A 26,845-nucleotide genomic window follows, 5' to 3' on the forward strand; every position below is an offset into this window, starting at 1 on the left:
GATTCTGAGTTCAAATCTTGTAAGCGAAGTTTCTTTCGTTGTAGCAGAGACGATAATATTCCAAAGATGGCTATACTTTCCACATGGAAATTAGAATATAGATAGAAGGTATGTAAAACATAATCCATTCATTCAACTCTGAATCATACGAACACCAAAGAAAAACGACTCGCGCGAATAACAAAAATACAGTTGGTCTATATGGCATGCATGCATATGCCATCAGTTGTAAGAATAGATGATTCTGTAAAACTGATCAACGACATATTCTACGGAAATATTAGTAAAGAGTAGCGCCTCTAAGGGGCGAGCCTAAGTGGATCACGAGGAAACAGAGAAGTTTTGCGGATGTTGTTCAAACCACAAAAAAGCATGACAACACGCTCCAGCCCTACTCCAAATCCACCGTGGGGAGGTGCACCGTATCTGCAAGAATCATCATAAGCGTAGTCAGGTAGAACCGAGAAGGCAATTTTTTGTAAAGAGATTCTAGGGTTCAACTTCAATGCTAAGGGAGTTTTAGCTGTAAGATTCAATTTCTACAACCGTTAGATTGTCTATATTCAATCTCAACCATTCGCTCTGTTTTAGCTGTTATATTCTTCATTTTCAATCTCAACTTTTCAAATAAATAATAACAATAACACGGGGAGAAAAAGGTAAGGATACCTGAAAGCGTCAATATATGTTTGTATTGTCTTTACATCAATTCCACACGCCTGTGCACGCTCAGTCAAAAAATCTGGAACATGGACACGCTGTGCTCCAGAAATTATCTCCTCGCCTAAGGGATAAAGAATGTATATTTAGATTCACATAAAGTTAATGATTGGAGTATTTTCACTCCAAAGGGCTGAATGTATAATGTTGTCCCCTAGAATAAAGAGAATAACTAGCACATATGAAAACGCTGTCTAACATATCAACAAATAAATGAGAGCTATGGCATACTTTTAAATTTCCTTTTCGCTATGTCGATCCAATTTGCATATATACATTTCTAATTAACTAAAGTTATACAGCTGTGTTAAACATAGTCTTGGTCATTTGAACATACAAAAGTCTTCTTGATCCTATTAATCCTTTTTTCTTTTTTTTGAGATGAGATCCTATTAATCCAGTTACTTATTAATTATTAACATCTGAAGTCCTGAGATTTAAAACAAAACTAAAACTAGCAAAATGATTTAGGTCATAAATACAACAATAATATTGATAGAAACAATGATGGTGTACCTCGAATAAAAACGTCAAACGAATTACTGTAAGCAGGATTGTCGTGGCAAGGCATTGTGTAGAATGGCCTAACAGCCAAAGGATAGCGGTGCAGTATGTAGAACTCGGTGCCATACCTGTAATCAAGTAAAAAATCAGTTCAAACATTTATGATGACAACAGAACTTCAACAAAATGAGAACAAACTAAAAATTATCCTTATTATAAGCTGACATTGAACAAGCAAGATAAATTACTTCTCCAGAACTAGTAGGCCCAATTTTCTCTCATTCTCGGTGTTTAAGTCCCCATAAGGATCCACTTCAACCCCAGATTCCTGTGGAAAACATGAAACTTACAATAAAAAGAAGAAATTTATTTAATTGAAAGCATGCCATGCATGATTCAACTTCAAGATTTTCACTAATGCTGGCTCTGACCATGTGTTGCATGAGAAACTCTACCAAAGTCCACAATCATGCATTACTATTTGTTACTCAACGCAGTGGCTAAACAAGAACAAGTGGAAATACCTTAAGCATTTGAACACCTTCTTCAAACGTTAAACACAGAGTCTCTGGCAAATACTGCAAAATTAAGAAATGACAATAATCAGAATCCAAAAACTCTCTGTCTGTGGCAACATTTTTTCTATAATTCAGAATATAGAGATATTAGAAGCAATGTTTAGGTGATGTGTCATTGACCATTAAACACCCAACATATCACAATCTAAAAATTAAGACAACAAAAAATAAATAAGAAGTGAGACCTTTAGCGGTTGGAATGGATACTGCCTCGCTACAGCTTCAAGCTCTTTTGCACAGTTCTTGTTCAAGGAGTCGAACATCGCAACAAACAAGCGACCAACAACATCCATGACCTGAACAAACAAGCATATAATTGCACCATAAGTTAACATCCATTGTCATATAGGGCGATAAAGGTAAACAAATGCCTCAAAAATTACTAATTCTACCTCAAAGTAGTGCCTCTTGATCTCCATCTCAACATCAAGGCCAGTGAACTCACACAAATGCCTATGGGTAAAGGAGTCCTCAGCTCTAAAGACAGGACCAATCTCAAAAATACGGCCGAAGTCACCACAGATAGCCATCTGTTTGTGAAGCTGAGGTGACTGGGCAAGGCAGGCATCTTGACCCTTGTAGTTGAGTCTAAAAACAGCAGCTCCACCTTCACTTGAACCAGCAATCAGCTTTGGCGAGTGGATTTCAAAAAAGCCTTCAGATATCAAGAACTGCCTAAAGATCTACACAACAATGCAACCGACATACAGAACTAAACTCTTAACGATTTTCTCTAGCTTTAAAAAGATAAATAGCTGCAAATGGTGGAAAGACTACATACATTGCCAACTTGACTCTGAATGCGGAATATCCCCTGATTCGCAGGTGTTCGCAAATCAAGAACTCGGTTATTCAAGCGGGTATCCTGATTAACTCGAACGAGTGTTTCTCCCGCCTATAAACCCATCATACCACCCAATGAATATACACATACTAAGAGAGAAAGTCCCATAAAGCTTAACAAAACTTCAATAATCCAATTCAAAATAAAACATCTAAATGTACCTGCAAAGCCTTTTCGATTTCGGCATCACTCCTAGCAGCATCCTCAATGTTAATAGGTAAAACAGCAGCCTTACTCACACAATACAACTTCCTCACTTGAACCTCCACCTATTTAAAACCAAAATCTCAATTATAATCACTTCTTAATTACTCGGTTCGTTCAAATTTTAAGTAAGCACAAGACAATCAAAATTAAAATAGAAATCGTGAGAATTACAAAACCTGCTGCGTGGTGCCTTTAATCTCGACACTAGGAACAGACACGACGCCTTCAATATCGATAATCGACTCTCTACTCAACCCAGCGATGTACTTCACCATCTGGCGGCTCACGGTGTCAGGCTGCACCGTCGCCACGCACTGCACCGTAAACCCCCTTTCTCTGACGACAACAAACGCCATATTCTTCCCGACGGCACGAATCGTCTGCGCCCGGCCACGTATCAGCACGGACCGGTTCTCCAACGCATTGGTTAGGCTTCCGACCTCGGTCCAGTGACTGACGTCCTCAGCCGTCTTCGATTGGAGCTCGATCAGGGGGACGTCGCCGTAGTTCGCAGCGAGAGGGTCCTGCTCGTCGACGGAGAGGGAACGAGCCGCGGCCGCTAGGGCTTCCTGCTCCTGGCGGCGGCGCAACTTCTCTTGCTTGGCGGCTTCTTTTTTAGCGGCTTTTTTGCTGACGGAGGCGGAGTCTTCGTTGGATGGCTCGGAGTCGGCGGGGGGTTGAGATTCCGGTGTCGACATTGGAATCGGATTCGGATTCGGAGCGTGGAAATTCAAAGAAGGAAAAGTTTGGAAGAAATCCAGAGGGCTTTGAGTGTGGAGTGGCTCTGAACCTGTCCGCCTGGGTACGGGTTTTTATAGTGGGAAGGGTGGTCTACTTTGGACCGTTGGATGATAGCTGGACGGTTGATGTTTGGGGAGGCACAAAAGGTATAAATAGAAAACGTAGATGGTGGTGTTCTCTTTTCAGATTGAAGTTTGTTTATTCTCTTACCATTATGTCAAATTGGAGCAATTTGTCAACTTCGTCAGAATTTTGTCAAAATGAGATATATTAAAAAGATCATTGCTACAATTGAGATCCCTTATCTCATCAAAACGTGTAGCTATAGTTATTTTCGTCAACTTCGTCATAGTTTTGTCAAAGTGAGTTATGTTGAAAGGATCATTACTACGATTAGTTTAAAGTTGAGGGACTGTTGCTCCAATTAAGTTAAAGTTGAGGAATTATTTCTCCAGTTGAATTAAAGTTAAGGGAACAATGGTAATAGATTTTTAGCCGATGGACCATAGTTGCACGTTTTGATGAGTTAAGAGACCAATAATAACGGATTTTTAGTTAATGGATCATTGCTCTAATTGAATTAAAATTAAATGATCATTACTACAATTTACTAAAAAAAAAAAAAAAAAAAAAGCTAATCAGATTATCTCAAACTGATCTCCTTTACCTCATTTTTTTCCCCTAATATTTTAATAATGTTGACACAACAATTGTGCCAACAAATATAAAATGTCAAGAATTAACGTAGAGTCTTACTCTTGTAAATCCATGTCACCGACTCAACTTTTGAAAACTCTTACCTTATAAGAAAAAAAAAATCTAATTCTAATTAATTGCATGTTTAACTACGTGTCACTAAGCCAACCATAAGAACTCTTAATTACTTCTTAAAAAAAGTTATAATTATAATTATTTTGATTGCACTCTCATCGAATAAATGACAACTACAAGCCACAGTTGTTGATTCTGTTTTCTATTGGATAAGCATATGCACTGTTTCAATGGTTTATGTGCTTTATGGACACTGAAGAATCCAGCAGCCCCACAAATAACAGCAAAATGGATGATCAAGGTAATTTTTATTGTCACTTATTGGATGATCATGTTAATATGATAGCACTCATAACTCATTACATGTTTTAACTGGTTTAGGAAGTTTAGAGTCTTCAGATATTCATCTAAAAAGATTTTGGGGTTGAAATGGAAAAATATGACGATGACGTATAAGATTGTTTTGATTTTGTTTTATCGAGTATATCCATATTTTAAGGGGAGGAAGAATTCGACAAAGCCACACAATATGCAAACTTAATTTGGTATTGAATTCGTTGTTCACGAGATTCGAACCTAAAATATCTCACTTCTAAGTGAAAAAGAATACCACAAGACCATAGTACTGAGTGGTATAAGACTGTTCTGTTGACAATGAAGTATAATCATACAACTAAAAGCATTTCCAAATGAGATGTTAAAAAGTATACATCACCAATAACAGTAAAAAAGATAACACTAATGTTTTTCAACCGATGTCAATTTATATATGGCATGACATGAAATGCAGCAAAGGGTAGCGGTCAAATTTGAGGATGAAACTTTAACACTATGTTTGAATGAAGAGATTTAAGATTACAACGGAATTTTAAAATGACGGAAATTGAAATGACATAATTTTATTTTCTATAATTTGTGAATTTTTTTGTTTGGTTAACCTAAAAGAACAATGGAATTGAATATGGAATTTGTTATTTTTAAACTCTCAATCATATAAATTGAGAAATGACACCTATTTCCATGCAGAAATTCTAAATTTATATGTTTATGAATTCAAATAAGGGAATTAATGCATGTCAATTTATAAATTCTCAATTTTATCTAAATTCCAAGTTTATTTTCCTTATCCAAACATAGTGTAAAAGATGTCAAAGTGTCATATTGACTATTAATCATTAAATTTATATTTAAATTTTAGGAAGATGGTCTAACAATTTAAACTAGTAAATTTGTAAAAAAAATTTAAAAAATTTCACTAACATAACAGCACAAAACTGTCCGGCTGGCAATTTGTCCCGCTCATACCTCTGACGTCGCTTTTCCGTCATTCTGCCGATCTACTTTCCCGAGAACCAAACATAAACTTCCGTATGCAGGTAGATCGTTCTCCACACGCAATATAAAAACGCCCCTCTCCCTCCAGTCCACTTCATCCAATCCAAAAAACCCAGCATTTTCCCGATAAATAAACACTCCAACAAGCCAGGATACACCGGATTGAAATCCAGAAACCCCCAGGGCTAGGGATTATTTTATCCGCTCTATGCTGCAATGGACAAGGAAACCGAAATCCTCTCCCGCCTGGCCGCGAACCACCTCTATCTCGCCCAATTCGAGCCGCTCCGGGCGGTTCTCATCGCCCTCCGAGCCCGTAACCCCGAGCTCGCTCTCGCCGTGCTCCAGACCATCGTCGCGCAGTCTGGGCGGTTCGAGAACGTTCTCTGGTCGCAATCCTGTCCGTCGCCGGCTCTCCTCACTTACTTGTCGACCGTCGAGCTCTTGCAATTCGATAATGCGTCGTCGGCGTGGAGCTTCGATCCCGAAACGCTGCGGTTGCGGGCCGAGTTCTTGTTGTTAGTCCAGCAACTGATCGACCGAGTATCGGAGAGTTTGCGGAAGGATTTCGATTTGGAGGGCATAGAGAAAGAGAAGGAGAAGGAAGGTTTGGGCGAGAGCGAGAGTTTCGAAGAGCGCGCGGAGTTGTTGGAGAAGAGTGAGGATACTAGCAAGGATTTGAGAGATGGCAGTGGGGAATTAGATAGCTGTGTGAAAGTTTTGGATAGGGTGTTGGAATTGGGTGTCAAGAGGTTGAAGCCGGGTTCTGTGGCGGTAGAGTCTGCTGATGCTGATGGTGGGAGTGGAAATGAGGCGCCAAGCGTTGTACCGATTGAGGAAGGCGAATTGATGTGTTTGAGGAGTGTAGTTTGGGAGTACCGTGATGTTTTCGAGGCGTTGTGTTGGAATATACAGAGCCAAGTGAGGGGGTGGGAGGGAGATGATTCTTCGGGTTTAGCTCTAACGGTGAGGAGGGACGAAAATGCAGGGGAAACCTCCGAGGAGGATTTGAAAGTTCTTGGTTTGATACAGAGGAGTGTTCAGTTAGCTCACTTAGATGCTATGAAAGAGGGCATGAAGAATGGTGACGTCGATGGAGTGGTTTCGCGGATTCGTTTTCTTCAACTTGATTATGGAGTGGAGGAGAACAAGTATCGGTATGTCTATAAAATTTGAACGAATATTTGTTTGTACAACTTGTGAAGTGTTTTTATAGATTATGGTTTGTACTTATTTTAGTACCATAAATGTTATTCTTAGCACAATTGTTTCGTTAGCGAGTTTGAATTTAAATTTTCCTTAAAACAATTCGAAGAACACAACAATTTGAGGGTGAATTGTGTTAATAAGTTCTTGAATTTTCCAGTTGTTAGGCAAATATGAAGATTGACGGATATTTCAGAGTTTTTGCTATTTGTTTTGTTTGTCTTAAATGTGATAAGTTAGGAGGATTGTTCATTTTAAGAAATCTTTATAAATAATACTTTTAAGGTGCTTCATGAATTGTGTGCTATCTTAGGAGGGGTGGTTCTCAGATGGGGGAATAGGAGTATGATTTACTGCTCTCGGATGAATTTTGGGAATGAAATATCAGAAAGAGAAGTAGTTGTTATCGTTGATGAAGCAGGGCATCTGCTGCTTGAAATCCCAAATGCGGCCTTAGGATATATAATACTTACTTCCTTCTAAACATTTATTTGCATTTGTTGATGTTTCTTACAGCATGGTTCTGCAAGATCTTCTCAAGATGGTGTCATCAGGAAAGGAGGGATATGGAGATTCCTGGCGTGACATGCGAGAAAAGTTACTGGGGATTTATGGTGCCGCTCTTGCATCAAGTTGTGGACGTCTTGTTGAAATGATACAAGTAATGTTTTCAATTTTACTTGTAATCGTTTCTGCATGGTTAATTCTTTATTGGAATTTTTTTATATTAGGCCAGTAGTCTTGCAACTAATTTCTTGTTAGATGATTCGTTGAATGATTCTGGTTATTTTGTTATGCGATGGATATCATTATGTGGTTAAGCTGACTGGCCAGGATGCTTGGAAAGCTCCAATACTCAGTTGGAAAGGACTTTTTATTTATTTTTTAAAATTTGTCTGTGTGTGCAATGTAGAACTTGGAAAGCTTTTCTTTATTGAAGTTTGGTGCAAAGTATCTTTAAACCTAGATCAATTCATGTATATGTGTGTATACATTGGTTAATCCTGAAGTAGGTAGATCAGTTCAGCCAGTTTCATAAGGTCTGTAGGCTAGTTCAAATCTTATTATGATGGTTATTCTAATGTAAGAAGCTAATGCTGTATGATAAATGCAGTTTATATTTTCAAAATATATATCATGGTCAATAGCATTTTTTCCTATTAGAAATTAATTCATTGACCATAATTATGAGATGTATTTGAACATTACTAATCAAATACGTTATATTTTCTTTTATCATCCTTTGGGTGTCATTCAATATGTATTACTATTGCTTCTGAGCCATGCATGAGGTAATATTGACTTTATAGGTGGCTTCCTGCAGGTTCTTCAAGATGAGTTGCTCTCAGAAGAGATTGAGAAGTACAGATCTCTTGATAACAACCAGATTCCACCACCTCTTGAACGTCTTCAAAGATATCTTGCTGGGTTGAATCCTGAGGCAGATGTTTCTGATCAAACTTGTACCTTCAACACTGTAGCCGGATTTTGCATGAGAGACATGTACCATTATGCCCGTGTTTCTGGTTTACATGTCCTTGAATGTGTCATGGATACTGCTTTGTCTGCTGTGAAGAGGGAGCAGCTTCAAGAAGCTAGCAATGTATGTGCCCGGTTTTATGTTTAAATTCAATATGTGAGTATGAAATGATATTATCATTATTTTGTGGGATCACTTATTTTTTGTTTGATATTGTATTGATACTATTTTGACTAGCCTTTCTTGTCCATCTGTGTGCAGATTCTTTTATTGTTTCCCCGACTTCAGCCCCTGGTAGCTGCCATGGGTTGGGATTCATTATCTGGCAAGACTGCAGCACGAAGGAAATTAATGCAACTGCTGTGGAGAAGCAAGTCACAGGTTTTACGCCTAGAAGAATCTTCTCTTTATAGTAATCAATCGGATGAGGTACTTGCCCCTAAAGTCTTTCTTGTATGATATTTTTTCTGGCATGATATCAATTTTAACAAAGGAAAAATGTGACTATATGTGGTATTCTTTGTCAGGTATCTTGTGTGGAATATCTCTGTGATTCTCTTTGTTATCGGCTTGATCTTGCCTCTTTTGTTGCCTGTGTCAATTCTGGAAAATCATGGAATTCAAAATCATCATTGATGTTGTCTGCTAAAGAACAACTAGCCTCCAGTAGTGAAGATGCTGAGAATGATCCTTTTGTCGAGAATTTCGTACTGGAAAGGCTTTCTGTTCAAAGTCCTCTTCGGGTAAGTCCTCAAAATAACTATGTTGTTATTTTTGAAAGGGAGGAAGGATGGACAACATGCCCATCGAAATCAGACCTACAATGATGACATATAAGAATCAGATTACGCTCAGCCCAGACTCTCACCAATCAACATGAATTACTCTAAACAGTAACTTATAATTTCTTTAGCAAAGACCCCCATGAAAAGCAAAAAATCTAATGTTATTCTACCCCACATTAAATCCACTACGTCCACCTTACCATGAGAAAGCCTTTGGTGATGATTTATGGAAACATCTACTCTGGCGTTTTTCTTAAACCATTTTTTTTTTTTTTGTACATATGCATAGACTTACGGTTATTTATTTTGGTGCATTATGTAATAACGCTGTCATACTGTGTCGCTAAGTACGTAACTTGTCACTTGCAGTTGATTTTCTCTGGATATAAAGTTATACTGTTGTCTTTTGTTCCCTGAACATGTTCTTTAGGTGCTTTAAAGATATAGTTAGCATTGTAATGGTACCATTTTTAATAGTTTTGAGTCCTCCAATGTTAGAATGTGATATGTGATGGGTTCATTCTCTGTAGGTATTGTTTGATGTTGTTCCAGGCATAAAGTTTCAGGAGGCCATTGAATTGATAAGCATGCAGCCAATTGCATCAACTTTAGAAGCCTGGAAGAGGTGAGCATTCTTGTATCATAGCTTATTGGGTGTCAATCTTTGTTATGCATGATTTAGTTTGTATCATGTATTACTAGACATACAAAGAAAGGGATGAAAACAAGTCATTTTGTGAATAGGAAGTGTGTCCAAAATTCCACTCATGCTAGTTCTGTGACTGCTTTTCTTTTCGAAGTTGTTGATCTGACATTCCGGCAGATATCAGTGCTGTTTATTGTTGAATGTGCACTTTCTTTCCCTTGCATATCACGATTGATGTTTTCACCTTTCTCTTAGGATTCAGGATATTGAACTCATGCACATGCGCTATGCTCTAGATTCAGCTGTTCTTGCAGTTGGCGTGATGGAAAGGAGTACTACTGGTGAAAGAGACGGTCTTTATCAAGTTGCATTTAGCCATCTGAAAGATCTGCAGAACCATTTGGAGGCGGTCACTGACATCCCTCGCAAGGTAATCTAATTTTTAGTGCGTTTTTCTTTAATCGTTTGTTTCTTATGTTATGCTTGAAAGTTGTTTATTGTTTTCTTTTTTCGCAAGGTAACATTTAACTTAATGTTCGTTTCATATGTTATGCTTGAAAGTTGTTTATTGTTTTCTTTTTTCGCAAGGTAACATTTCACTTAAACTTCCTTTTTTGTGATTGTAGAACTGTTTGTTTTCTCATGTTTATCTCGAAAGCTCAACTTGCGAGTCTATGCCACATGTTTCCTTGAGCAGATCTCTGCATGTCGTCTTTGAAACTTTGTGTAACTATGAAATAAAATTCATGGACAAATGCATAACTGTTGTTTATCCATCATGTTCTGATGCTAGAGAATTAGCTTGCCAAATGGATTGTCTTTGGTATTATGTTCAACTTCATTTTGAAATTTCATGTTTTTCTTTGAATCTAAATGCTCTTGATTTGTTTGGAATGCCATCAGTTTTCTTAGTTCACTGCTTTTATTTTCCATTTTTGTATGCTATTATTTTCTAATGGTTCTTTTCAATGGTGGTGTAGATCATGATGGCAAATGTAATAATTTCACTTTTACATATGGATGATCTTTCTCTCAATTTGGATCATTGTGCTTCACTGGGGAGCTCTTCTGCATCACACCACTATGCTTCAGAACAAACTGATGAAACATGTGAAGGGGGAAATGAATTGGTTATATCCTTTACTGGGAAACTACTATCAATATTAAATCACTGTCTTCCGTCAACTGTAGCTGAACTAGATAATGCTCTACGTGAAGGCATTAGTAGGGATGGAAGACAAGCATTGGAGTGGAGGGCATCAATTGCTAAACATTTCATTGAAGAGTGGGAATGGCGGCTGTCAATTTTGCAGCGTCTTCTTCCATTATCTGAACGTCAGTGGCGGTGGAAGGAGGCATTAACTGTATTACGTGCCGCACCATCTAAGCTACTTAACCTGTGAGTTCTATAATTTTTTTTTCTTATCTGTGGAACTTATGTAGTGTTCAATCTGTTCTTTAGTGTAAATTGATTTTGGATATTGGTTATAAATTACTGGTTTTCAAATGGTAGTTTATGACAACTATGAACTATGATGATCGCCCATTAAAAAAAAAAAAAAAACGATGACAGCATTAACCTTGTCCAAAAAACAAGATAGAAAGCAGTGATGATATTTTGAAGATCATAATACATCATCAGTTAAACTTAATATGAGATTTGTGGCAACAATTTTCCAAAGGTGAATTAATATTGCAGTTCTTTTATGTTGCAGGTGCATGCAGAGAGCAAAGTATGACATTGGCGAAGAAGCAGTGCATCGCTTTTCACTGTCTGCAGAAGATAAAGCTACTCTTGAATTAGCTGAGTGGGTGGATAGTGCTGTCAGAAGACAATCTGTATGATTCAAATCACATCTTGTAACTGCTTATTTTATGCTTGTCTGCTTTGACTATCTGTACTCGTTCCATGTAGACTTCTTTTGGCTTTGTTTTGCCTTGGGGTGCCTTCATCTGTAGTGTCTCATAAGATGGCCCATTTTCTAGGTAGAAGATGTAGTCTCTCGTGCTACTGATGGTGGGACTTCTACAATACAAGATCTGGATTTTTCTTCATTACGCTCCCAGTTAGGTCCCTTGGCTGCAGTAAGTGCTTAGACTACTAAGTCTCTACTCCCCACTATCTTCAGGGAGGTTGAGTATTTAATTAATGGGCTGATATTGTATATATTTCCTGTCAGATTCTTCTTTGTGTTGATGCTGCTGCTACTTCTGCTAGGTCTGCAAAGATGTCCCAGCAGCTTTTGGATCAGGCAATGCTCAAATAAACTTGGAACTTTAAGATCCTAACTGTGGCACAACCACACAAAAATTGATTCTTTGTCCTTATATATGCTTGTCTTAGATCATTTTGTGATTCTCAAATTGTCTACTTTCCAGAAGATGGGAAGTATTTACTTTAAAACATTGGACTTTTTAATGTTTTGACATTGAGTGGTCCAAATCACCTTGGTTCTGAAACTTTTGTGAGTAATTGATGTGAAGAGGATAATCTGAAGGTTTCAGCATCAATTTTTTTGCTTTTTCTTCCTCCCCTCCCCCCCAGTAGGCAGCAAATACTTTAATAACATTTGTGTTATCACGGTCTACATAGGCAAAGATCTTTGCATTGCCTTTTCTTCTGAAGTGTTAGTTGTAAGACTTCGTGTCATGTGTCAGAAATATTATGAGCTTGGAAGAAAGTAAAGTTTGCCTTGATTGGTATCATTGGATTGTTATTGGAAACCGTCTCTGGATGTATCCCAGAACATTCATCTTCCCCATATTTTCTTCTGTGTTCTTTTTGTCTTTTTGTTGGCTTTGGTATGAGGTGTTTTTGTTGTTAACAGACATATAGACTCCAGTAGTTTGGTTTTACAACAAGCTTCGATTTTTCATATATGCAGGCTCAAGTTATGCTGTCTGAGATATATCCAGGAGTTTCTCCAAAGATAGGCTCCATGTACTGGGATCAGATCCTTGAAGTGGCAGTTATATCTGTTTTAAAACGAATTCTGAAGCGTTTACATGAGTTCTTGGATCCGGTACAGATCTTTATATTCCTATGTAGGATAAAGAGTTCTTATTAAAAGATTGCACGGTCTTTTTATGAAGTTGTCGAACCAGGATATAAACAAATTAATTCCTCGCTATCTTATTGTTCTTCCATTCTTTAATTCTTGGTGATTACATTCTGTCCCGAGTAGCTGGCAGAATGATTACTGCATCAAAGAATTATATTTGAGATTACTTAATTATTTATCCTGGACACTTGATCTACTCATCCAGGATAATTCTCCAGCCCTTCAGGTCACTTTGTCTGGGGAGAACATCATTTCTTCACCAAAGGAATTCCAGAGACTAGGACAACGGGAGCGTGTTCTCGATATGCTACATCATATGATTGAGGATGCTCACAAGGGAAAGCGGCAGTTTCTCAGTGGTACATTTTTCTAGATTGTCCTTTTTGTTTTTAGTGTGGAGGGCTGGGGAAATATGTTTTATGGATGCTCTGCTTTGTATGGCTTCATCATGTCTTTAATTCACACAGGTAAGCTCCATAATCTTGCAAGAGCTATAGCTGATGAAGAAACAGAGCTAAATTCTTTTAAAGGAGAAGGCCCATCTGGTGACCCAAAGGTTCTTTATGATCTTGACAAAGATGGAGTTCTTGGACTTGGGCTAAGAGTTTCCAAACAGATACCATCAAATTCCGCAGTTGGAGAAACTACCGTGCAGCCTGTTGGCTATGATGTAAAGGACAATGGGAAGAGATTATTTGGTCCAATAAGTACCAAACCCATGACATATCTTTCACAATTTATTCTCCATATTGCTGCAATTGGAGACATAGTTGACGGAACGGATACAACTCACGACTTCAACTTTTTTTCACTCGTGTATGAGTGGCCCAAGGATGTAAGATTATTTGAAGTATCTGCAGCAAAGTGTGTGTACATTATATTATATATATTTGCTTTCTGATGTTCTCTTATTGATGGCATTTTGGAATTTGGTTAAAAAAATACTTTTGGAAGCACTTTAATATCAGGAACCTCATCAAATCATAGGTTTAATTTAAAAGGCTGTAGAATCACATATGTTGCAACTTCAGGTTCTATGGTACAGTGACTTTTAGGCATGTATATGATGGCAAGAAATGTGGAACTGATGAGTATTTGTACATAGAATTTATGCATTATTTATCAGTAATGTTGCACTTGCATGCAGTAAATGCATACTTGATGAGATAAAATGTTTAACCCTGTCCCCAATCTGCTGTTTGGTTGTCAAAAATGTTTTAAGGTTGCACCTTTAGCTTGATTTATCTGGAATGGTCTGCTATTTTGATCTAAGATCCTGTTTGGTTTTCCTTTTTCTTTGTTCGGTTTCTTCTTGTTGTGTTCCTGGTGGACTTCTTGTCCATACTGTTTTCTAATTTCCTTTCTTGAATAAAATTTTTCTCCCCTATAAAAAGAGAAGAAATGTGTACTTGATGAAAAGGAGAAATACAATACACTTGACAATTACATGAATTATTTTCCTGTCGCTAGTATTTGTACAAATTAATACACTTTTAGAACCTATTTAAATATGATACTCTCATTTCTTGAAAAACTGATAACATATGTAATAGATTTAATTTGTAGAAATTGCATGGTTTAGATGGATTGTTAGTGTATAGGCAAGAATGATATATGAAGGGATATTAGCATCTTTGTTTGACGCAGAACTTGCCAGTCTGTTTATTTTGTTTAGTTTGATACATATGAAATCCTTTTGTTGGATGTTTCTTGGTTCTTAATCATGTGTCTTAGATTTGAAAGCTAAAAGTTCTTACGTTAGTAGTTTGCATATTTCCTTTTATGATAGATTGTTGATATAATTATGTGTGGCTATTGTATTTTGCAGCTTTTAACTCGTCTTGTCTTTGAACGAGGCAGCACTGATGCAGCTGCTAAGGTAGCTGAGATCATGTGTGCAGATTTTGTCCATGAAGTAATTTCAGCATGTGTACCTCCAGTTTATCCCCCACGATCTGGTCATGGATGGGCCTGCATTCCGGTCTTTCCCACCTTCCCTAAAAGTGGCTCAGAAAATAAAGTATTATCCCCCTCTTTCAAAGATGCTAAGCCTAATAGTTACTGCCGGTCCTCATCCTTGCCCGGAATCCCTCTATACCCTCTTCAGTTAGATGTCATTAAACATTTGGTTAAGCTATCCCCAGTGAGGGCAGTCTTAGCATGTGTTTTTGGGAGTACAATTTTGTACAATGGCAGTGATTCTTCGATCTCAAGCTCCTTGGATGGTGGATCGCTGCAGGCACCTGATGTTGATCGGTTGTTTTATGAGTTTGCTCTTGATCAGTCGGAGAGGTTATATTCATGACTGTAAATCAATTTCTCTTTATGTATTTGCCTTATTGTTGCCTAGCTTTACTTGTTATTTTGACGTACAGGTTTCCAACTTTAAACCGATGGATACAAATGCAAACTAACCTTCATCGAGTTTCTGAGTTTGCTGTAACAATTAAGCAAACTGCTGATGGTGGCGAGGCTAGGGCTGAAGCAAGAGCTATCAAGAGATTACGCGAGCTTGACAGTGATACTGAGTCAGAAGCTGATGACATTGTTGGTAGCAGTAGTGTTTCAACAGCTTTACCAGACCTCAATGACCAAGGTGGTGCAGCTACTGAACCTTGGGATGACTCTTCAAAATCTGATGTTGCTGAGCTTGATACTTCAGTTTTCCTTTCTTTTGATTGGGAAAATGAAGAACCGTATGAGAAAGCTGTGCAGAGGTATTATAGTTCTTTACAAAGATAGGGAAATTATGAGAAACATTTGTTTAGTATGCTGGAAAGCATCTTTACTTTCTCTGAAGTTTCAATGCATAAATTATCTGGTTTTGGGGAGCATTAAACAGAAATTTTCCATTTTTCTTTGGAGGAAGGGGTTGGCAAGTCTATTTATCTTTTAATTGGTTTTGGGATAATATTGTCATCATGCTGACAAGGGAAGGTAACATTACCGTTTCTAGTCACTCATTGATGTCATTTAACAGATTGATAGAAGAAGGAAAACTCATGGATGCTCTTGCACTGTCTGATCGCTATCTACGTAATGGAGCTTCAGATCATTTACTTCAGCTAATCATTGAAAGTGGGGAAGAAACTCGGTCAGTCCCTGTACAATCTCACGGTAATGGAGGAAATAGCATATGGAGCAATAGTTGGCAGTATTGCCTGCGGTTGAAAGATAAACAAGTGGCTGCTAGACTTGCTCTCAAGTATGTAATGTCATGGGTGTATAATTTACCTTGTGAATGTTAGCTCAAACGAATTATACTAGTATCTGTCTATCGTACCCATCATCTTTGATCAGATTTGTTGCATTTGCGGAGCAGTTTTTGTTCCAGTAATGAAAATGTTCCTATTTGATATTTCAACTTATATAAGTGGTTCTTGTTTCTCATAAAAAAACACTTATACATGTGGCCTTTTTTAATTTCAAATATTGCGGGAATGTATGGATCTATTTTTGGTCCTTGAAAATGTCTTGTTCCTGTAAGTTGGGACTTGGGAGTAATTCTGCTCTCATCGTCTCCGAGTCTCATAGTATTGTTAGCTTTCCCTGGCATCACATGTTGTTAATCAGCCAAATCCTTCTCGTATGTTTATAGTCCAATTAACTGAGGGGTGTGGTTAATGGTGTTACACATGCACTAATGATTATATGAGAATCATTATATTCTTATTTCCATAGAATTTCTCATAGTCTTACAAATTTTGTTCCAGGTATATGCATAGATGGGAACTGGATGCTGCTTTGGATGTTCTCACAATGTGCAGCTGCCACCTACCTCAAAGTGATTCCATTAGGAAGGAGGTAGTGCTTCAATATTTGATAAATTGCATATATTCTATTAATGCTAAATTGATGTCTTGGTTACGTGAAGCTTGATAAAGGTTTTACATGTTGCATTATTTTACTTGGTGAACTGTATCTTTTTGTTGTTGATGTAATTCTTTTGGATGCTTAGGTCATGCATATGAGAGAAGCTCTGCAGAGGTACAGCCACATTCTAAGTGCAGATGAGCACTTTAGCAGCTGGCAAGAGGTAATAATTCTGGTCTCTATGGACTAAAATGAAAAGTAAATATGATAGGAATATTACAAGATAGCTCTTCTAGTTTATTTATTTATTATGGTAGCATGCATGTCACATTAAGTAGGGTTTCATTCTCTTCTTTTGTCCTTCTTGGTTCAATATCAGGTTGAAGCAGAGTGTAAGGAAGATCCTGAGGGCTTGGCACTCAGATTAGCTGGAAAAGGAGCTGTTTCCGCTGCTTTAGAAGTGGCTGAAAGTGCAGGATTATCCATAGATTTGCGGAGAGAATTGCAGGGCCGGCAGCTTGTGAAACTTTTGACTGCAGATCCTCTCAGTGGTGGAGGTCCAGCAGAAGCTTCGCGGTTTCTATCTTCTCTACGTGAATCAGATGATGCTCTACCAGTTGCCATGGGTGCAATGCAGCTTTTACCTGATTTACGGTCAAAGCAGCTTCTTGTAATTATCTAATTTTCTCATGGAAATTTCTTTGATCTAATAAAGAATACTATTTGTGTGGTATACATTCATATACTCTTGGTTGAATTAAAATGTTTATTTTGTTTATTTATTTTTACTTTTGTAAAGGTTCATTTCTTCCTGAAGCGAAGAGAAGGAAATCTTTCAGATGTTGAAGTTTCTCGGCTTAACTCATGGGCTTTAGGTCTTCGTGTTCTGGCTGCCTTGCCATTGCCATGGCAGCAAAGATGTTCTTCCTTGCATGAGCACCCTCACCTGATACTTGAGGTTCTTCTGATGAGGAAACAGCTACAGTCAGCTGCTTTGGTTAGATATCACTTCTTAAATGCCTTCAGTCACACACCAATACTTGACATATTCTGTGTTAAGACAGATTTGAATACCATATGATCATTTTCAACTACTAACTGCATAAAAGGCATACTAGTTGGATTGTGATCTATCTGTTTGTGGTTCTTTGATGCTATTGCTTTTTCACATTTTTTTCTGACAGATTCTCAAAGAATTTCCTTTGTTGAGAGACAATAATGTCATTATTGCCTATGCTGCTAAAGCTATTGCTATCAGTATTAGCTCTCCCCCGAGAGAATATCGAGTATCTGTTTCAGGGACAAGATCAAAGCAGAAAACAAGAACAGGTGCACCTGTGAGGTCTTCTTTCACGAGCAGTCTAAGTAACCTGCAAAAAGAGGCTCGCAGAGCTTTCTCTTGGGCTCCACGAAATACCGGAGACAAGGCCGCCCCAAAAGATGTTTACCGTAAAAGAAAGAGTTCAGGTTTGACACCATCAGAAAAAGTAGCTTGGGAGGCCATGGCTGGTATCCAAGAGGATCGTGCTTCAACATATTCTGTTGATGGGCAAGAACGTCTTCCTGCTATTTCCATTTCTGAAGAATGGATGCTAACTGGTGATGCAACGAAGGATGAAGCTGTTCGTGCATCCCACCGTTACGAAAGTGCCCCTGACATTACTCTTTTCAAGGTATGCTAGTGAAATGAGTTTGTACATTTTGGTTTTTTGATGCAGGAGCGTCTACAAGGCATCATTTTTTTTTTATAAACACCCCTAGATGCATGATAAAGATAGGAAAACTAAATATGTTCCAACTTCCATTTAAAGCTAAATATGTTTCATGCTGCCATTGTAAAATTTTCATACTGCTATTTGTCCATTTCATATGTAGAAGTAGAATATATGGGAGCATCCATGGCTTATATTAAATCGTTGTGCAAACTTCTGTGGAATTCTAATTGCATCAGTCCACCTACACTTACTCGTATACTTTCCCTGTATGAAGTTTTTTTGGCGTGGTTTGTAAAATTTTTATTTTTATAATTAGTTAAAGTAGTGGTTTCTTCAGCTTGCAATGGTCTTGTTTGGGCATGCTGCTACTGCTGGCTGACAGTTTGGGTTTTCTGTTTGCAGGCACTGGTTTCTCTATGTTCTGATGATTCTGTCTCTGCAAAAAGTGCATTGGATTTGTGTGTTAAACAGATGAAGAATGTGCTGAGCTCCCAACAATTGCCTGAGAATGCATCTATGGAAATAATTGGTCGAGCATATCATGCCACAGAGACGCTTGTACAGGTAATACTTCCAGAAAGCATTTACAACATGGTTAAAATTCCATAATGAACAAAGGAAGAGCATTCATCTTTACCTTGTAAAGGCAGGGTTATGGTTTTGTTATGCAATCATCTTTATGTGCATTTTAGTTTGTGATGCGGATTGCAATATTAGTTCTCATGGCATGCTTTTGCAGGGGCTACTTTACTCTAAATCCCTGCTGAGAAAGATTGTGGGTGGTAATGATTTGTCAAGTAATTCTGAAAGAAGTAGGGACATTGATGACGCATCCTCTGATGCTGGTAGCTCTAGTGTGGGCAGTCAGTCCACAGATGAGTTATCTGAAGTGTTGTCGCAGGCAGACATTTGGCTAGGACGCGCTGAGCTGCTCCAAAGCCTTCTGGGATCTGGAATAGCTGCTTCTCTAGATGATATTGCCGATAAAGAGTCATCTGCCCATCTCCGTGATAGGCTGATTGTAGATGAACGGTACAGCATGGCTGTATATACATGCAAAAAGTGCAAGGTAAGTGTCATAGATGAACTTTGTAGTTAAAGTCTGCTGCTTTTTTTAATTGTATGTTTTTTCTTTGGAATGATTATTGGAAGCTTGTTATGCTTATGGATATGTGGGACTTCTGTCAGATTGATGTTGTCCCTGTTTGGAATGCATGGGGACATGCTTTGATTCGGATGGAGCACTATGCCCAAGCTCGTGTCAAGTTCAAGTATGTTTAGTTTAGATTTGGCATTGAAAGGCTATGGAGCCTTTTCCTTCAATAAAAATGTGTTGTCCCCCTTTCTACTCTCGCTTTCCCCTCTCTTCCCCCCACCTCTTCATGTTGTATCTCTATGTCCATGTTTATCCCTGCTGAGGTACGTATGGTACAGGTGTTTATTAATGTTATATCCCCACCTTCTGATTTTTAGGCAAGCTCTCCAACTGTACAAAGCTGATCCTGCTCCTGTCATTCTTGAGATCATCAATACAATCGAAGGAGGTCCGCCTGTTGATGTTTCAGCTGTTCGTTCCATGTAAGATGCCATACAGCTTTGAAATAAAAAAATTTATGTTTGTCTTGTGTCAAATATTTTGTAGATTGCTGTGTGATCTAGAGTTTGAGACAATTTTTGTCCAAGTTCTAAGCCAGGAGTTTGAAAGCTCTTTCTATTTTCTAATGGGAATTTTTAAGCTTGCGAACTGTATACTTCTATTTTCTTCAACTGTAAAATCGTTTATCATTTATACGAGGAACAGAGACCAATGGGCTTTTAGAAATTTTCTTTCAATAAACAGGAAGCTTGATAATAAGCATGATGATCCATGGTAATTTTATGTTTCTGTATAAACTTGAGTTAGAAGAAACTCAACTCCATTCATAGTGTCAACAAAACTGACAGTAATAGGGAACCACTTCTTTTCTCAGCGTTGAGCTTGTTTGCCAATATGAAGAAAAATTAGCTGTTTGTTAAATTTGAGATGAGTTATCTTGGTACCCATTTGGGTTTTTTTATCAATGTTGAAGAACAATTGAGATTGTCCATTTCCGTAATGGTTATACCGTGATGAAACCTCGTGCTATTCAGTGCATGATATATGACATAGATACATTATGATTTACATCTCTTATTGTGCCCTGGGCTGGAATGAGAGGCACTGTAGTGTTGCTGATGTATCAGGTCGTGGTTATGTTAATTGAGTTTATTCTAAACATGACAGTCTGGCATTTCAAAACACTTTTGCTCATGTATCATGCACCTTTAGTCTATTATGTGCACTGGAATTTTAGATTCTGAATCCATAATATGTGCTTATGTAATGAACACACACTTTTCTGAAGCTGTCATTGTGTATAAACTGAAAATGCAACTTATACTGCAGGTATGAACATTTGGCTAAAAGTGCACCGACAATCTTGGACGATTCTCTTTCTGCTGATGCATATCTCAACGTATTGTACATGCCTTCGACATTTCCTCGATCAGAGCGATCCAGGCGTTCTCATGAATCTGCGAATAGTAATTCCACTCATATTTCAGACTTTGAAGATGGACCTCGCAGCAACCTAGACAGCATACGATATGTTGAGTGTGTCAACTATTTACAAGAAGTAAGTTTCACCTTCCGTCTATGCTCAAGCTAGCATTGACCTAGTATCTCAATTTACAGATTTTGAATGACAAGGAACTGAATTTATAAACTGTGCATGTCGATTTTTTTTATGCTCGCATACATCTAGAGTACAAGTTAAGGATGTTATTCTCGCTACTTCCCCTTCCTGTTATGTTCCCATATTTATACTTTTATTTACAGTCAGGTTCTTGATAACTATTTTCAATCCTTTGCAGTATGCACGGCAGCATTTGCTCAATTTCATGTTTAGGCATGGTCATTATAATGATGCATGCATGCTGTTCTTTCCTCCAAATGCTGTTCCCCCACCTTCTCAGCCATCAACAGTGGGGGCAGCATCCTCATCTTCATCCCCTCAAAGACCAGACCCTTTGGGAACTGATTATGGGACCATTGATGATTTGTGTGATTTATGTGTTGGTTATGGCGCAATGGCTGTTTTAGAGGAAGTAATTTCAACAAGAATGTCATCTGAAAACCCGCAAGATGTAGCAGTAAGACAGTATACAGCTGCGGCCCTTTCCCGTATTTGCATCTACTGTGAAACTCACAGGCATTTCAATTATTTGTATAAGTTTCAGGTAAACGCTTCACTCAATGGGTTTCATGTGGAACTGAAATGAGGATTGTTAGAAAGCTGCACTTTTTTAATGTTCATCTTATTGTGCTTTTATTTTCTTTTAGTTGGATTCAGATATTTACTTCATCTTTCAGGTTATTAAGAAGGACCATGTTGCTGCTGGACTTTGCTGCATCCAATTGTTTATGAACTCATCTTTGCAAGAGGAAGCTATAAAACATTTGGAAAATGCCAAGGTATTCTTTCGCTTATTGCCCTTGGACCATCTTAATTATCAAACATTTTCCAAGATGGCTCCTATACATTTTGATGTATAATGGCATGGAATCTCAGCCCTATAGTTTGGGAATTAGGTTTAGGGTTTGCAGCAAAGCCGGGAGAATTTCAGCCCCATAGTTTCAAATTTATGAATTTGTAGTGGTTGTATGTCTTTCATGTCGTTCAAATTTTGGTGGTTGTAGATGCACTTTGATGAAGCGTTATCAGCACGATCCAAAGGTGGGGATTCTACTAAGCTTGTGACGAAGGGTGTTAGAGGAAAAAGTGCCTCTGAAAAGCTCACTGAAGAAGGACTTGTCAAGTTTTCGGCACGGGTATCGATTCAGGTAGTTGCATCGCTGAAGTCCTATATTCTTTTATGTTATTAATTTAAAGAAATTGTTGGAACTTGGAAGACTTATTATGATTTAAATGTGAAGATTTGAGGGCCACATACATGAACATTTGACCAAGACAGTGCGAAAATCCTTAAAAAAGTTCAAGAAACATCTTTTATCATTTATATTATCCTTGTGTATAGAGGAATTGGCTCTGCGGCTCTGCCTAAGTTATCTGATGTTAATCCCAAAAAAAAGCTATCAGATGTTAAATCCATGGTAATTTAATAGGCTATCTGTATGGACCAAATCAATAGCTGACATATTAATATGCTTCTATTTGGTGGAAAATGATATCAACTATCCGTTTAGTTCAATAAGCAGTTTCATTGGCATTAGTCTCTCATATTTCCTGTTGATTTATTATTATATGGCAGGTTGAAGTTGTGAGATCGTATAATGATGCGGATGGACCACATTGGAAACATTCACTTTTCGGAAATCCAAATGACCATGAAACATTCAGGTCCGAGTGGTTCTTATCAGTGCTGGGCTTAGTATGAGTGTCTTTAGTTTTTTATGATATTAAAGAAACCAATTACTTTACTGCCCGAAGCAATTTCTTTTGCCTTGTTTTTTCGTATATTTGTATTTCTTGTTCAAACAACAAGTGTGCATGACTAGAATTCAAAGTTATAAAAGGAAAAAAAATTTGCTACTGCTATTAGTTAAAGTCTATTCATGTTCGTGAGTTAAAGGAAAATGTTCAGTGGTGTGGTATCAGTACATTCCATGCATTCCTCTTTTAATTTGTCTTCCATGATGTGAATATGTCCCAGGGTTGACCACATTACTATTATAATTATATTGTGAATGAGGATATTTATAAGGACATTCCATAATTTTCTGGTTTATTTGATGAAAAAAAAAATGATTTTCTTTGTAAGGTACTCATTTCTTCGGTGGTTTTCTTACCATGCGTTATGCTGTTTATCTTTTTTCCTTGCCATTGTACATGTTACATGAGAAATATTTTGATATGATGGTGAGGAAATTCATGCCTTTTGCTCTTTTTGCAGGAGAAGGTGCAAAATAGCTGAATCTCTTGTGGAAAAGAATTTTGATTTGGCTTTCCAAGTGATTTATGAATTCAATCTTCCAGGTAGCCATCACATTATGATTTCATCTTCAAACCCTTTTTTTTCGCAGAATTTGGTTCTGGATTTAGTGCATGTTTTTATTTACATTCCATCCTCTCATAACTTTCAGCTGTGGATATATATGCTGGTGTTGCTGCATCACTCGCTGAGAGAAAAAAGGGTAGTCAACTGACAGAATTCTTTAGAAACATAAAAGGAACAATTGATGACGATGACTGGGACCAGGTAATGTGATTTACATCTCGCTCAATAACCTGATAAAGCACACAAAGTATCCCATTCTTTTTATTAAATTCACAACAAATGAAAAAAATGGTGAGAATTCATCATCCTCGCCATTCTTTCTAGCTTTTTACTAACAGAAGAGGAAAAATGCAAGGCTAAGTTAAATACCTCCAGTTTGTTATGATCTTGTTATGATCATTGACCGAATTATAATATACTGATGATCCTTTAAGATTATGAAGAGTCAATTTTAGCTGGTAACTTGTTTTCAGTTTAAGGTTTATATTTTGATACTATCGAACTGGAATTAGTTTTAGAACTGTTTTCTGTGTCTCCCCTTCCGCTTTCTGGAAATCTGAAACTTATTCTATTTCTTTCTTTGTGAATTTAGTAAATTTTTATGTATTTGTGGGCTCATGTAGGTCTTGGGAGCTGCAATTAATGTATATGCTAACAAACACAAAGAGCGCCCTGACCGTCTCATAGACATGTTGACCAGTAGCCACAGGTAGTGGTTTCATGCTGTTGGAAAATTGTTAAACTTTGATTAATTGAACTTTAGTACTAAGAAACTTGGTCTCTGCTTTTTTGTGTTTTTTATTTGGCTATGCAGGAAGGTTCTGGCTTGTGTGGTTTGTGGTCGTCTAAAAAGTGCATTCCAAATTGCTTCTCGTAGTGGAAGTGTAGCCGATGTCCAATATGTAGCTCATCAGGTTACCTTTCCTTCCTCAGAAACTCTCCCATACAACATAGTACTTTGAAGTACACGCATCAAAAAACAATCTATGGGAAAAGGACACTATTCCTGTTTACAGATAGATTACATAGCTTGGCCAACATATTACACATAATCGTGCCACTATGTAAAGTGTTCAAAATAATCTATAAAAATTTCATCTAGTTTATGCTTCTATGATTTTAGCGCTGTCAACACGCTGCTCAATGCTTTTATTTAATATCTTTTTGTTCCACACACCATATTCATATCTTTATTCTAACTTATTTGTAGGCATTACATGCGAATGCACTTCCTGTGCTGGATATGTGTAAACAATGGTTGGCCCAGTACATGTGATATGGTTGCTTGAGGAAATTACAGCCGGTGCAAGCAAATTACTGTTGGCCTTGTTTGTTTTGCTGCAACCTTGCTGCACCCAGATAGTTTGAAACAGATGGGGCCTGACCACGGCTAGGGGACCCAGTTGCTACTGGAATGGTGTGTTGCCGATAACTGGTGGTACATGAACTTTGAAGACAAGGCGCCGTTGGTGTTAGTTACTGCCATCATTTTTGTTTCGTATTGTCAAGACTTCCCGCTGCCATTGATGAAGCTGCTTTTGACTCATTGAGTTCGCTCTGTTATATTCAGAATGTTCTGAAACTCTGCCCGAGTTTTGGACCACACATACATAGAAAACGTCTCTCGAAAGGCCGGACAGAAATCGATAACAATTCTTCCAAGTACCGAGTAGACAACACGTTGCTCGTGTGCGGTATGAACGTGCCTTGTTACTGCATTTCTTTGCTTCGTCAATGATTTTTTGTTAGTGAATTTTAGCATTTAGACTTCAGAGCTTAGTTAATTTAGGAGTGCTTGCGGATGTGTATAGATGCGAGAGAGAGAGAGAGAGGCATTTCTTGTATATATTTGTATTTTTTGGGGGTAACGCATGTTTGTATTTTTCATTTCCTGTAAGAAAAACTGATTGATACAAGCATATTTGTGGTGCGGCGATTCAATCACTGGACCTCGAGTGCGGCGGCAAACATTTCTTTTTCTCTTTATACAAGGGGTGAACGATTTTAACAACTTGAGCTATAATCGCTTGGTAAGAATCTAATGGATTAATGCAACGGTTAGTTCTTGCATACAACCCGTATCACTGAATGAACGTAGCATAGTAGTTGGACCCTTATGAAACATCGTTAATTCATGTTGAGGAGGCAGTATCAAGAAAATCTTTTTATTGTGCATGGTCATTGCATTAGGCCTATTAATATTATCACCAACAACGAACGGTTAAAACTAGACGCTCGAAACTAATGTATAGCGGAGGTTGTAATGAGTGTTTGATTAAAAGTTAAAACTAGCTCAATTTGTTTGAGGTTGGTTCGTGTGCTTCAACGAGGGTGCAAAAGCAAGGGTCCTTCAAAAGGTTACAGAGACCCTAGTTGACCGGTACTTGATAATTTTAAAAACAATATTATAGGATACAAACACTTATAATGTTTGAAGATGTATTAAGTTCGAATGATTTTAATTGTTTTTTATTCATTAGTCTGTGAACTTTGACTGTTAGTTAAAGAAAAGTGAGTAATTTGAGGCTTTTGAGTAATGTTTCAATGAAGCAAGGGAAATTGTCAAGAGGCCTGGCGGCTTGGGCCTTGTCTTACTCTTACCCGTCAGAATAAAAAAGGCCTTCTTTTAATGAATATCGAAGAAAAATATATTAAGGAGACTCTTTTAAAGGTAGAATTTTTTTCAGATTATTTAACATCTCATGTTTTCAACATAATGTTTATTAATGTTAGCACGAGAATTAATCTTAAATTGCAAAATGTCAGAAAGTCTATGAAAAGTTCTACTTTGAGATAGGCTCCTTAGCATTTCTAATAGGGGAATATTAGGGAAAGTCCTTCGGTAACAGTTGACAAAACATGTGATGCTGATGACATGAGACGAGGATTTTGGGATTAAGCTCAGTTCAACGTTCAATAATTTGTAGGAATTTGGCCACATGCATGCCATCCACGTCCATCCGTTGAAAAGAAAAGAAAAAAAAAAACCCCATAATTTTATATTATCCATTATTTCAAAGATTAAAAATAGTTATATATATATATATATCTCATCACTTAGCACACTTTGCGTTGCACGTTGCGATTCACGGATTCAGATGGGAACCGGCGTATGTCATTATGTTGGACTTGTGGATGCAAATTTTTGCTATCTTCTCGTTCCACATATTATCTTGCAATTATTCATCCAATTACATCATATATGGTCGGTCATTCTTCATCAAAAGGGTCGGCTACCCTCCTATAAATACTTCTATTATCCCACTAGAATGTTAAGTCATTTGCTACTCACAAACTCCTAAATACATTCTTTTTAGAATTCTTAACTTTGGCATCTGAGATTCTTCGACCAAAGTCCCCAATTTATCTTGGGCGTGTGAGGTTTTTGGCTTTAATTGAAG

General features: G+C 37.6%; 2 protein-coding genes across 3 annotated transcripts; one reads left to right on the forward strand and one right to left on the reverse strand.

Annotated features, from left to right (window-relative positions):
* Window positions 1-111: 111 nt before the first annotated feature.
* Window positions 112-3,647, reverse strand: LOC137733689 (aspartate--tRNA ligase 2, cytoplasmic-like). Its single transcript, XM_068472854.1, has 10 exons — window positions 3,030-3,647; window positions 2,808-2,915; window positions 2,584-2,697; window positions 2,195-2,485; window positions 1,988-2,098; window positions 1,749-1,802; window positions 1,473-1,552; window positions 1,237-1,352; window positions 670-784; window positions 112-426 (listed from the first exon to the last, which is right to left on the reverse strand). Exons 1-10 carry the CDS (start codon window positions 3,549-3,551, stop codon window positions 300-302), a joined length of 1,638 nt encoding a protein of 545 aa, XP_068328955.1. The 5' UTR covers window positions 3,552-3,647; the 3' UTR covers window positions 112-299.
* Window positions 3,648-5,716: 2,069 nt separating this feature from the next.
* On the forward strand, window positions 5,717-25,388 carry LOC137724532 (uncharacterized). Of its 2 annotated transcripts, XM_068463293.1 has the most exons (36): window positions 5,717-6,857; window positions 7,423-7,567; window positions 8,231-8,509; window positions 8,648-8,815; window positions 8,914-9,129; window positions 9,702-9,796; window positions 10,073-10,247; window positions 10,798-11,216; window positions 11,533-11,656; window positions 11,804-11,902; window positions 11,998-12,069; window positions 12,703-12,840; window positions 13,085-13,238; window positions 13,347-13,714; window positions 14,708-15,171; window positions 15,255-15,596; window positions 15,860-16,084; window positions 16,593-16,683; window positions 16,838-16,915; window positions 17,072-17,362; window positions 17,492-17,689; window positions 17,877-18,365; window positions 18,810-18,971; window positions 19,147-19,476; window positions 19,596-19,678; window positions 19,881-19,985; window positions 20,833-21,061; window positions 21,300-21,665; window positions 21,799-21,900; window positions 22,126-22,269; window positions 22,698-22,786; window positions 23,340-23,422; window positions 23,530-23,645; window positions 24,068-24,153; window positions 24,259-24,358; window positions 24,655-25,388. In XM_068463293.1, the coding sequence occupies exons 1-36, from the start codon at window positions 5,917-5,919 to the stop codon at window positions 24,718-24,720; spliced, it is 7,632 nt and encodes a 2,543-aa protein (XP_068319394.1). In that variant the 5' UTR covers window positions 5,717-5,916; the 3' UTR covers window positions 24,721-25,388. The 2 variants fall into 2 exon arrangements, with proteins under 2 accessions (XP_068319394.1, XP_068319402.1); XM_068463301.1 differs by lacking the exons at window positions 5,717-6,857; window positions 7,423-7,567 and having other exon boundaries at window positions 8,413-8,542.
* The last annotated feature ends 1,457 nt before the right edge of the window (window positions 25,389-26,845 follow it).

The sequence above is a fragment of the Pyrus communis genome, chromosome 1, assembly GCF_963583255.1.
Source record: "Pyrus communis chromosome 1, drPyrComm1.1, whole genome shotgun sequence".
Taxonomy (NCBI): domain Eukaryota; kingdom Viridiplantae; phylum Streptophyta; class Magnoliopsida; order Rosales; family Rosaceae; genus Pyrus; species Pyrus communis.

Coding starts and splice junctions, on each gene's coding strand:
- LOC137733689 (XM_068472854.1), bottom strand. CDS start 3,551: ATGTCGACACCGGAATCTCAACCCCCCGCCGACTCCGAGCCATCCAAC. Junction 2,698..2,807: donor AAATCGAAAAGGCTTTGCAG/GTACATTTAGAT, acceptor ATGGGTTTATAG/GCGGGAGAAACACTCGTTCG. Junction 427..669: donor ACATATATTGACGCTTTCAG/GTATCCTTACCT, acceptor TGATTCTTGCAG/ATACGGTGCACCTCCCCACG.
- LOC137724532 (XM_068463293.1), top strand. CDS start 5,917: ATGGACAAGGAAACCGAAATCCTCTCCCGCCTGGCCGCGAACCACCTC. Junction 11,217..11,532: donor CCATCTAAGCTACTTAACCT/GTGAGTTCTATA, acceptor TTTATGTTGCAG/GTGCATGCAGAGAGCAAAGT. Junction 23,423..23,529: donor TTATGAATTCAATCTTCCAG/GTAGCCATCACA, acceptor CATAACTTTCAG/CTGTGGATATATATGCTGGT.